Raw genomic sequence first — 12,737 nt, forward strand, 5'->3', positions numbered from 1 at the left:
GGTCTCAGTATTCCTGACTTGATTTTTACCTTACGTGGGTTCACCTTGTCTCGTAACGACTGGCGGCGCAATCAGGTTTGAGACCACCGTCGCAAACAGCTAGTTTATAAACTGCCCCACTGCCGGCATGCGTTTACCGTTTCTGCAGATTGTCGTCTCTGATTGTATCTCCAGAAATTCTTCGCTATATTTCTCTCTGCGACTGACATAGGATGCGGACTAGTTGTAAGTGGCGCCTGAATTCCTTTCCAGAAATTATTTCTCGATCATACTCTAAGCGGTCGGCGCAAATCGCTGTATCTTCACAGCAGACTCGTCGCCGATACTCTTTGAACTCGAAACTACTGCAAACGCACTTCCGCCAATCCCCTCAAAGTGAGTCTGTGTATATATAGAACATGGCCAAAATCTACAGCTAACAAAAGGGATGGTGGAAACAGTAATGAATGAACACTGCTCTGGCCATCCAACATGGTACTTAGTCATCCATTTTGATGAGGTCGAATTATGTTCAACACCATCTATATGATGCTTGGGGTTTAGGGTATTCTATCATTTTTATGAATTTGATTCTTACTACATCTAGAATACTACATTAACTAAAATTACTGCAAACTTCCTACACTTACGCATGCACGGTTCGATGCAGAACTCACAATATCGCATTAATACACGGATCAAGTTGAGGTAGTTATGAGAAAAATATGAGACGCACGTTCTCAGTCAAGGTAGAGAGAAGGCAGTTTTAGCAATCATCTTTAGAAGGTACTATTGACAAGGTACAAGAGAAGAGGTTCTGGGCTTCGAACCAAAACAAATCTAGCATGCAGAGTGACTCACGATAATCAAAATTTTCATAACTAATTACATTTTACTAGGATAACCAAATAATTCCTAACTATTGTTTTCGAGAGATTTTCAAAAGTAGAATGGTTAAAGTCTCAAAAAGTGGGTGGATTGAGAGGCAAAATCTAGTACTCACCATCTACCAACTTCAAGCCTAACCACATGTTTTCATTCATAACACCCAAAATTCATGTATGTTAAAAACAAACACTACGCATATGATCTCAATATCAATGAGGTGCTTCTTGAGAAAATTCCATTGGCGCCTCTATTTCTATCTCCATTGGTGACTGCGTTGACGCAGATGGAGCTTCAATCGCCTGTTCTAGAGGTGACAAGCCAAGGGTATCCCTCAAGTCAATAATAAGCTCGTCACAAACTTGGGGTAAAGGCATTGCTCTAAACAAAGCTTCATTTATAGGCAAACGGAAAGCCGCAGCATTTTTCTGAACACCCCTTCCTGAATTTTTGGCAGTTTGAGAAACAAGGTGAGCAACCAACGGCCATACGGTGATGTTACTTTGTGTTGGAAGCTCTGAATCCGAGTTGTGATATGCCAAGCTCATTCCCACCTGCAGATAAACCGAATCTTAAGCTTCCATCAACATATCATAAGATCAAAAACAGCATTTTCAGCATCCAAAAGAACCGCATTGCTATTATTATACCAACCACTTCGCTAAAGACGATCACAAACCCAAATATGCAACCAAAACATTTCAAGCGAAACGCTGAATCTATAGGAGTTATTGGAAAGAAATACCTGCCATCCAGGTTCTTTTAGCATGATTTCAATCAATGTGTAGGACAGGCTGTGATACAGCTCCCCTATAAGATCTCCCTTACGTTTCTTCAACTCATTCACCTGCGGAGATGATTATACTGGTCAGATAGCAAGTAATAGTCCTAATGAATAAGATACCAGCTGGAATCATGCTAGCAAGTAACCATCCTTATCAATTTGTGTACAGCAAGCACGCCTCTTCGGCTCATAAAACTTTTCAAATCCTTACTTTGCAATAGTCTCGACCACATGCAGGCGCACCTGCTCACGTCTTGAAATGTAGGCTTGTAAGACGTTGCCCATGTGGTCGAAGAACAATTTGGAACTCTTTCCCAAATGCTGCTTCTCCAGCTCTTGCACCGGTAGAAAGAAAGGTATAGAATGCTCAATAACATGTAGTTCATCCATTGGCGAATTGCTCTTCAACACACAGTAGTAGCTCTCAAACTTCTTGTTTTCAAAGGTTGTATCGAAACGTATAACAACATATCCGCCTTTCATCCCTCGTATAACCTTCCGATTAACCAAAAGAGTCAGGTTCTCAGCGATATCCTCTCCTGAAGGAACCCACTCCCTTTCACCTAGAGACCAGAGCAAGGTCATTCAAAGTTATAACAGGAAAACTACGGAGCAGAGAGCATAAAGAACGATGAGAAAATCTGTCACGTCGTACCTCTGATTACACTGTTAAATTCTTGATCATCTCGCAAACTAAGAGCAGCGTCACTACTATAAATTCTTTGTTGAAGCTCGTTAATTACACTATCATTCCACTCATCCCCGTCCAAACGCTTGCCTTCTGGATCCTTTTCAAATTCTGTCTGTACCGTAAAAAAATGCACAGTTGAAACACTTGGAGAAAGTTTCCGATAATTATAAATAATCAAGACAGCTAGGGGACATTAATTAATTAATTTATTTTTATTTTAAAAACGACTAACTCTCACAAATCCCGACCTGCAGTTGCGCAACGAGGCACTTCCGGGGCGGATTAAAGTTCGTAAGCTTGTCTCGCAGGATGCAGTGCCGCCGCAGCAGATGCCCGAGCTTCCTTCGAATAACACCCATGGAAGAATCATCCTGGAAAGGAGGGACCTTACCAACATCGTCGTCCCTTACCAACATCCGCGCCTGCTTCGTGAGCTGCTCCAAGTGCTTGGGGGTCGTGTCCGCCAGCACACGCTTGATCCTTTGCGCACTCCGTCTGCTCTCCCCCCCGGTGGTGGCTTTCCACTTCTTCTCCTCCTTCCCTTCCACCATGACTTCTTCCTAAAACCCTAAACCCCCCCCCCCCCTTTCGCCTCCCTCCCTAACTTATTTACTTCCCCATGCTTCCCCTACTCACGAATCCTTCCAAAATTCAACCAAAAAAATGAAATACTGTTGCCGTACCATCGTAGACCCCAGCAATTCACCACCCAACCCCTTCGAATTCTGCCTCCACCCGACGAAACGCTGCGACACGAGACGAGACGAGACACACTTCGTGGCTATGGCGACGCTGTCTGCGCCTGTGGCCATGGCCATGTCTGAGGTGGTTGAAGCAGCCGTCGGGGCCGTATCGTGGCCGTTGCCGAGCAACGGCCACGATGATATTTCGCCTCTCTATTTATTTTTTTGTTTTTTTGTTTTTTGTTTTTTTGTTTTTTGTTTTTTTTTTATTATTATGTTTAATTGTGCAATCGGTCCTTCTTTAGTTCGTTTTGGAGAATTTTTTTTTGGATTTTCTGATACGAAGTCATTATCAATATTTTTCAACATCTTTCTTGATAATCTAGTAACTTTGTGAATAAATTATTTCTTCGCAAGGCCAATTAATGCTCTTTTTTTCTTTTGTTCTTTGTTATTCTTTTTATTTACAATATGAGAACTGTGGTAAGCTTGTATACAATTTTATCAAATAATCTATTGGAGGTGTCAAGAGGTAGTAGGGGCAACAACTTTGCATCATAATGTACAAAATTTAGTTATTTTACTAAGATATAATTCAACGCATACTTGTAACTGCAATTTTGCCAAACTAAGTACTAAAGCTGCTAAAACCTACAAAAAAATATTCTCAAAATCTCTCAAAGTCAACTCAAAGTCAACATATACATGTTTATTTTTGGCTAGTGGATTTTTTTCAACAATTAGGATATATTTAAACTTCTACTTCATTGCCATTTTTGATTTTATAACATAATAATTTGGTACTATGGCATAGATTTAGCATGTGGAAAACAAAAAATAATGTTCTCAGATAGAAAGCTTTGAGCCACTTAATTCTAGTGCTAGCTTGATAGTCTTTTTTCCCAATATAATCACCACTTTTTTTTTATACTTCTTTTTTCTTCTTTTGCATTTAATTTAATTTTATAGTGATTCTTTTTATGTTTTTTTCTTTATTTTCTTAGTACTTGCAAAAGAATGCTTAAGCTAGGCCATTTCTTTATTTTTTGTGTTAATCTTAAGTTAATATTAGCTAATCAAATTTTGATAGCTTTGATGTATTTGAAACTAATTCCATTAATTGTATTCAATTCTTTTAGGCCTTTTATTCTATTTGTATTTGAAATTAAATATTATTTTATAATTTATTAATAATTTTTTGATTAATAATTTTAATTTGATTTTTAGCTTGTAAATAATACTATGTGTTTTTTATTTATTAAAAAGCTTGTGATTAAATTTATAATAATCTCATTTAAATTTTTTTACTTCTATCAATAATGAATAAATTTGGCCATCTTTACCAAATAATGATCTCTTTATATGAAAATTTGGTTGTACTTCTTTCATCATTGGTTCTTATTACCTTGGTTTTGTCTACCTTTAAAGATATTATATTGTTAAAATTATTTAATCTATAAAATTAAATGGTTTTAGATAGATTTACTAATATAATCAATTTTCATATAAAGAGATGAATTCTTGTGGATTTTCTTATTACTAAAAAAAGACTTAAGAAAAAATTCTATATATTAATATATTATTAACATGCACTATACATTGTTACATTATAACTGGCATTTTGAGACTTATGAGATTAGAAATAAATATCCTTTAATGCTTTTTGATTTATTATTTTTTTTAAAATATATAATCTGTGCTTGATTAAAGCAAGTGCTGAAATTGTACTATGATTCATTTGAAAATAAACTAGCAAGACATTTGAAGCTTATAGCCATTATGCTTATATTTCTTGAAATCTATGAAAATTTCCAAAACTTTGATAAACTTTCTAATTGTGTTGCAATATATTCAAAAAAATATAGAGTTTTGATAATTGTTTTTGGTTTTTATATTCTTAAAAGTATTGTATAGTAGTAGGTATAATCCTAACAGGCAATGGTCACAAAGCCACTAGACATCTAATTATGAAGCATGAATTTTGAAGAGAAAAAAAAAAAAAAAAAAAAAAAAAACACACATTTATAATATTTCTCTTTTGTTTTCTAAACAAAGACCCAATGACAAAGACATTGGATATAGATTATTTGCTAATGCAACATATGTTGAGTTCAATCTATTGTATACTTCAGCCTTAAGATTACTTAAAGCAATAATAATTTTTAATTGTTGTGACAAACCAACTTGCAAAATTTTAAGAATATAAGCTCAAGTGCATGTATATGCTTTATTTTTTGCTTCAAGCTCATTTTTAAGTTTTTTCTTTGTGGATTCTATTTGAAGCCACTTTTCACAAACTTCAATTTGCTTTGGAAGCAATTTTTTGGATACAGTATATAATTGGCAATCAAGAAATCCATTAATTTTGTAATTTAAACCATTATTATCTATATCATTAGTAGATGTGGTCAAAGGTGTTAGTAACATTGGAGGCAATATGGAACTTGATTCTTATATAGTGGTACTTATTAAAGCGTTCTTTTTATTTTTCAATTCTTTCCAAGAAAACTTACCACATTTTTTAAATTCTTGGCCCTTCTTATTGCAAATTCATTATCTTCTATATATCATTGTTATTGATCCTATACCTTCCATCACTACTCTATCAATTAGTTGATCTAACATAACTTTGCCAGTGATGGCAAAGATCATTATTAATACTTGCCTATGTATTATATAAGAGAGACCTAAAAGACCTTACATGAAATCTTCATCTACTCTTGTCCTCTTGTTGAATAAACTTTTTTCTACCAATTTGAATTAGTTAATATTTTTATAGGTTTAAACATATAGAAGAAAATTATTAATGAAGAAAGTTAAGACTAACAAAAGCATTTATCAATTAGTTTAGACTAATATATTTTTTTTATGAATTTGAGACTTGTGACTAATATCAATTGATATTAATTGCAACAAATATAACCATACTACCCAAATGACTATCTTGCACTAGATTTAAACTAATTGTTATTAATAACTAATTTAGGCAATAAGATTATTTTTTTTTATCTTTATATAAACTTCTCCAAATTAATTATAAATCCAATTAGAAGGCTCTTAACTTTAAAATCTAATATAAATTAGTGTTTTATTGATTCAATGGTTAACATTAGTCTATTGGATTTTTGACAATAGGAAAATTGAACACCAAGTGAAGAATCTACTTCAATTGCAAATCCAACTCTTTCTTGCATACAGCAATCACAAGTTACTATGACATGCTAATTGGATCTAAGACAATAAGAATCAAGTTAATTTAATTTTCTAATAGTGTTGCCAATACTTATTAACTTCAATTTGAAAACTTAACAACAATTCAATGTTAGTTGAATAACCACTTATCTTTGTGGCAATCTAGTTTACTCCAATTGTTGTTTGTCTTAGACTCCTTAGAAATATCTACTACTATTCTTATATAACCTTGAAGACTTAGTCAAAACACTAAAAAAAACTCTTAATTTAGAAGCACATGTTTTATTCTTTAAACATCCAATTCTTTCTAGTTGGTAATATCTTCCCAATTGAAGTGAATTTTTCTATTGGGATTGCCTCTAACAATTTATAACCACTAACAATTTAGTAATGATGTCCAACAACTATTATCTACTGGTAAACTATTTGAGAACTAACTATACCATTTTGGTACTAAAATTAAAAAAGTTTTTTAACACCAATTGGTTTTAGATTGTTTACACCTCCTTACTCCCATATTTAGTGAGACTTAGACTCAATCAAGTATTTAAATTCTCCATTTATTCTCTTTCTTACTCAACAAATCAGCTCAGACCTTCCGACCACCTACAGCTAAATTTTTCAACCAAGTTCAGCAACCTTATCAAGTACAGCCATAAAGCAACACATTACACTCCCTTACAATCCTACATAAGATTTTAATCAAAAACCAAGCCATGTTCCACATGCAACTAGTGTATTCAAATCGGTAAGCACCAGAAAATTGAACAGCTTGAAGGAGGAATCGAAAAGTTGCAAATTGAATCACATCTGTATGCAAATTAAATCGATAACCGAAAAAGAGCGGAATTATTTTTAAAAAAGAACCAAGCTGACCTCTGAAGAGCTAGTTCGAGTTGTGCTGTTGAATCACTATGAAAGCTTGTAGTTGGTTTACAGGCAGCAGAGATATCGAGCCTATTCATAGCTTTAACTGCTTTGAACTGAGCTTGATGGCAGAAAGATAATGCCCCTCCACATAGTTCCCATCCTGCAGTATGAACGATAAGACAACAATGAATACCTTCAAAATACCTTGAACGTTGGTTCAAATCAGCACTAATATACACATGCTGGAGATGACAAACGCTTCCAGAAACACTCTTGTTCAACTTAGTATTGCTAAACTGACGTCTATATGTTACATGATAAACACTTCACCCACCCTTCCAGCAACTCCAAAACCTGTGGATTCAGTTTCTCATCTCTTGAATAGAACTCACGAGGTAATTGTGGCACCATCTACGGCTTGAATAGCTACCACCATTTAAATTTAAAAAGCCCTTATACTCGTCCCAGTTTTGTCTGTGTTAATTTCATCCTCCTTTTTTGCATCTTGGGATTTTTAGCAAATAGTATTTTTTCTCCAAGTCGATTTCAAGAGCCTCTGCCTCCAGATTTCAAAAACCCCATAGTATCATATTCAGAGATATGAGTCAGCTCTGTGAACATCATAACATAAATCTCAATGAGACTCCCACCTTAATAATTACAGCATGTCGAAAATTTAAATATCAGGAACTCTTGATACTGATTGGCTGCAAATCAGTCCACACTCTTCAGACCACCTTGCACCTCTCACGTCGCTAATACTTCTGATGTTCGGGGAATCGCCATTAAGAACACTATAGTGTTAATACTGGTCCAAGAGTTCATCCGTGCAGATTCACCCTTCACTTCACAGTCATAAAGTACCTTTAAAATACCTGAAAAAATTAATTATATTATATTTTCTTTGTCTCAAGAATGCGTGAAATATCCTCTCCTCTTTCGGCAGCTTTCAAAAAATAATCATCAACCTCCGTCAGAACGTCGAGCAGGTTCCGATCACTACTCTTCATCTTGATAACAGCCAGATCCATTTCGGTTTTCAAAACCGTATTCTCCCGTTGTTCGAGCTTCAAAGGTTTCCTCGATACAGGCGCCTTCACTGCGTTCACTGATTTTGGATTTGTCGATATTTGGTCCTGAACCTTCGATAAGGATTTTGGAAGCTTCTCAGGTTCAGGTTTGGAGTTCCTGATGTCTGAACATCCTTCACTCCGTTCGAGTCCAGTGAGCCATTATACATAGAACGCAAACTCGAACAGAAGGAGAATACGGTTTTGAGAACCGAAATAAAAGTATGTCAACCCTGGTAAAAAAATCCCAGTTCAAGTCAGATTGTACTGATCTGTCCCATAACTATATCAAAAGGTATAGTTCTGAGAAACCAATAGACGCAAAAGCATCGTGCAGAGAAAGTTCATCTGAGCGTTCCAAGTGTGGCGAACTTACTCCTGTGTGAAGTCTTGATCCCGCCATAGTCCACTTTCAGTATCTGTCTCCGCTAAAACTTTTGTCTACTTTGTTCCCCCATTTCCTGACATTCCCTTGCTTCCATTTCATGGTTCCTTTTGAGTTCTGTGTAACTGAATGTTGAGGATAAAGATCGAAATGGATCTACAAACAAATCCTGCCAACTAACCGACTGGCGACGGGTGGAGGAGAGTTAATCTCTCTGGCAGCATGTGATAGAGTCAGACAGGAGTATCTACAATCATCATCGAGTTGAATGGGTTGAACCAAAGGTAGAGGGGGAATGTCCTCCAATTTGTAAGATCCTCGTACGCAAGAACTTGGAATGCCTTCTAACTTGTATGTGTTTTGGTTGATACGGACAGGGGAGTATGTGCCGTTCGGTTCTCATTCGCAATAAAAGGAGCAGGAGGCGGCAAGAAATCCATGCTGTAACTCTCTGGAGAACTAGCAGCTGTTGAATTAAGTGATCGTGTCGCTGAAGGATTTCTTTGAAGCGATGAGTGAGGAGGAAAAGATGTAAAGTCACGAGAAAAACCATATGTAAGGGACCACGCTGGTAACAAGGGAGGAGGGCCTGGTGACAGGACAACTGTCCTCGAAGTCATTGGTGCTTCCGGAGGACACATCATGTTAGCCCCTGCATCCTTTATCTCCTCTCCCTCTGCAAATTGTCGGAAAGAGAAGAAATTAATTTCGCTTGTGAAGCTGCGAAGTTACGCCGATACGCTACAGTTTGCTTCATCAATCGCTTCCTCTTCTTGCGTCTTCGTTGTCGACTCTCGAGGTAGAGCATCCCATTCTGAAAATTATCCTACAATATTTGACTTCCGCAGCACAGGAGAAATTCAAATAGTTAAACAGAAAGCTCTGCTGACACGTAAAGGAACTTTCGCGTGCTGAAGCTACACTGTAACATTACTGAGCAATATCTCTTCTGCTAATCGGTCAATACTTGAGTAAATTTATGAAATGAGTAACAGCGGAGTACAGGGCCTCACAGCCTGATCTTGCACACAGAAGGGAGGTTCGCCAACAAACGCAAAGAGACGGCACTTAATAGAGAGAGCTGTAATCTGAACAAGCTCATCGCCACACATAACAGCACAAGGAATACGAAAGCTTAATATTGTCTCAGTTTCCACTCCATACAACTTGCTAATGCAGGCTATTAAAAAAAATCTAATACTGAGCAAGGTTCATTGATCGCCATCTTTGGGATGGACTTAAGACGATTGGATCTGAACACATTGACGTGGTTGAAACTCTAAGGATGTAGGCTCTACATCACTTCGCGTCAATGGACAGGAACTAAATCGGCAGTCACATTCAAGAAAACCTCTGTCGCTTTCACCGACTTGAAATTTCTTCAGTAAGAATTACTACGAAAACGTTAGCACTACTGAGAGCTTAAATCAGAGGATACTTTAGATAATAATTCTCAATTCCAATTTGCCTTTGAAAGCTTGGAATTACGTCTGGCTCACCGTCATCGACAGAAACTAAGGACGATATTGCGTTGAAAGTCATAAACATTGCAACGTACACCAAGACCTGCACCGATATTAAAAGCAGCGGCATTAAAGAGTTGTACCAAATCAGCAAATGGATTTGATAAGGAACTCTGACTCCTATTGATCGGTGCCCTCAAAATTAAAAAATCGCATTTATGCCACTGCTTCGGGCATCAAAGATAGAATTACCGAGGCATCTCTGCGTCGTGAATTACTTGAAGCTATATCAAATCGAAGAATCGATTTCACTAGTATTTTCATAACCTATATATTTTTATAAATAGTAATAATAATAAGAATAGTAATATTAAAATATATATATATATATATATCAAAATTAAATTGATCAATAAATCCATTAAGTATTTTAGATGAGACTTGCTACAATAGTTGATATAAGATTTGATGCATGAGCAGAATATTTTTTTGGAGAAAAAATAAGATAACTGATAAGTACATGAGAAACATAAAAAATAGTCTTCAGGAACTACACTAGTTAAACATATTTTAGAAGAATATTTTATGCATTCATATATTTATATAAGTATTTATATTCAATTACATTTTATTTTTGTGTAGCTGTACTTTACAAATTTTGAATATTCTCTATTTTTTAAAAAAATCAATTTCAAATCAGTTTATTTATATTATACACATGTATGTTTTAATAATTGTTACTATGATTCTATACCTAATGGTGATTTTTTACATTTAACACACGTCTAAGTGAAAGAAAAGAAAAATATAATGATATATTACAATTATTAGAAAAAAAACTAATCAATTTTTTGACATTTAAGTATTCTTTAGAAAATTAATCGCCTAACTTAAATTAAACTTGCACTCAAACCTGAAAGGGATTTTTTAAAGTCTAAATATAAAATAAGTCATCATTTGGATACACTGGATTATGCATTTGGCCAAAAAAGGAGAAAGAAAGGAGAGAAGACAATGAAGTATGGATGAATATGAGGCAATTATAGTATTATACAAAAAAATATTAAAAATCATTAAAAAATACTAAAAATACACAAATACCTTTAAAAAATAAATTTAAATAAAAATCAAATATTTAAACTTCTATTCTAAATTATTTTAAAATTTGGGAAATATCTTTAAAAATTACACTATAAATTTAAATTTTAAATATATATGTGTAATTAAAAAATTATTTATAAATTTATTAAAAATAAATAATTATTACCAATATGCATTTCTTTAATATGCAAAACTAATAAGTAGCTTTTGAATAAATTTCTATTAATTCTTGAATACTTACAATAGAAGTAATTATATTATTATAATCTATTTTTTAATATATATATATATATATATATAATATTTGATTATTTATATTATAGATATATATATATATATATATATATATATATATATGTTATAATATATTTGATTATTTTTTAAAAAATGTCTTAATTTTAGATTAATAATTTTAGAGTTTTAAAAAAATCCACTTGAAGACTCTTCAAGTTTTTGAGAGTATGGCTATAGAGGGTAAGAACTGCCTTAGTGGTTCTTATACTTATCCTCCAATTGATCTATTACACCTTAGTTTCGGTCTCTTCTTGAAGTGACCAATATATGCATCAAAATGCATACTCGCAATTATCTCTTTTCCAATCTCTCTTCTAATTTCAAAATCCTCTACTCTAATTTCTTTTTCTTGTTTTATTTTATTTTATTTTATTTTTTCTTCTTCTAACAAGTTACTTCTAATGTTCTAGTTACTAAATCCTAGCTTGCACTCTATCTCCACTCTCCAAATGTTAAAGTAGATCTCTTAGATTTTTTTTAAATTCTATTTTTCTTAATCAAAATCTTGTACTCTCTATGTCATGAACATACACATGTAAGCCAGTAATTTCCTATATAAATAAATAGAAGTAAGTAGAAGTAGATAAAAATAAGTTAATTCTATAATATCTTCTATACTAGCTTCCTAGAAGCTTTATAGATGTTACTTTGACTTTATAGGTTTCTATAATTGATTTTTTGGCTTAAAAAAGTCGTCAACAAATTGACCATGTGCCACACATGTTGTTAGCTTAAAGACCAAGCTAACTATGTGGTCCACACGTAGAAAAACTTGCCTTATAAGTCAAGGCATGTATTCTACAAAGTCAACACATATTAGATGTCTTATAGAACATCGCCACGTAGCTCCTAGTTAGATAGTATATATAGAGATAAGAGTGAAGCCTTCTTCACTCTTATCAATTCCTTTCTTGCTTCTAATTTAGTTTCAAGAGTCTCAAGTTTCTTTGTCTTTTGGCAATAAGCCATTCTAGTTTCTTTCTAATATATGTACTTCCTTATTTCTATTTTGTTATTTTTTTTTTATATGGATTTCATTAGTTTATGCATCATCTTTTAGTTTATATCCTTAACAGATTGACAAGAGTACACTTACAATATCAAAGCTTTGTCTTATCTTGATTAAGAGTGGATTACGCCTTTCTCATGATAAGACATAAGCATATTAGAAGTTACAGATTACCTTCTTCTAAACTGATATTATTTTTAGTATTTTTTTTTGTCCTCAAATCCTTTCTTCTACTTATCTTGAGTGATATTAGATATTTTTTTGAGTGTTATTATGACAAAGCTTATTGAAATAAAGAGTGCAATGGTACAAATGCAAGAATAATTGAGTG

General features: G+C 34.0%; 1 protein-coding gene and 1 long non-coding RNA gene across 4 annotated transcripts; both read right to left on the reverse strand.

Annotated features, from left to right (window-relative positions):
* Positions 1 to 1,011: 1,011 nt before the first annotated feature.
* LOC112282022 (uncharacterized) lies at positions 1,012 to 3,111 on the reverse strand. 2 transcript variants are annotated; one of them, XM_024519135.3, is made up of 5 exons: positions 2,588 to 3,111; positions 2,304 to 2,451; positions 1,892 to 2,211; positions 1,610 to 1,711; positions 1,012 to 1,418 (listed from the first exon to the last, which is right to left on the reverse strand). In XM_024519135.3, exons 1-5 carry the CDS (start codon positions 2,888 to 2,890, stop codon positions 1,077 to 1,079), a joined length of 1,215 nt encoding a protein of 404 aa, XP_024374903.1. In that variant the 5' UTR covers positions 2,891 to 3,111; the 3' UTR covers positions 1,012 to 1,076. The 2 variants fall into 2 exon arrangements, with proteins under 2 accessions (XP_024374903.1, XP_024374904.1); XM_024519136.3 differs by having other exon boundaries at positions 1,614 to 1,711; positions 2,588 to 2,932.
* A 965-nt stretch (positions 3,112 to 4,076) lies between these two features.
* Positions 4,077 to 10,288, reverse strand: LOC149989280 (uncharacterized). 2 transcript variants are annotated; one of them, XR_016502976.1, is made up of 4 exons: positions 8,531 to 10,288; positions 7,960 to 8,387; positions 7,419 to 7,695; positions 4,077 to 7,244 (listed from the first exon to the last, which is right to left on the reverse strand). It is a non-coding gene; the product is annotated as an uncharacterized LOC149989280 (long non-coding RNA). The 2 variants fall into 2 exon arrangements; XR_016502975.1 differs by having other exon boundaries at positions 7,419 to 8,387.
* Between the last annotated feature and the right edge of the window lie 2,449 nt (positions 10,289 to 12,737).

The sequence above is a fragment of the Physcomitrium patens genome, chromosome 5 (assembly GCF_059467195.1).
Source record: "Physcomitrium patens ecotype Gransden chromosome 5, ASM5946719v1, whole genome shotgun sequence".
Lineage (NCBI taxonomy): Eukaryota > Viridiplantae > Streptophyta > Bryopsida > Funariales > Funariaceae > Physcomitrium > Physcomitrium patens.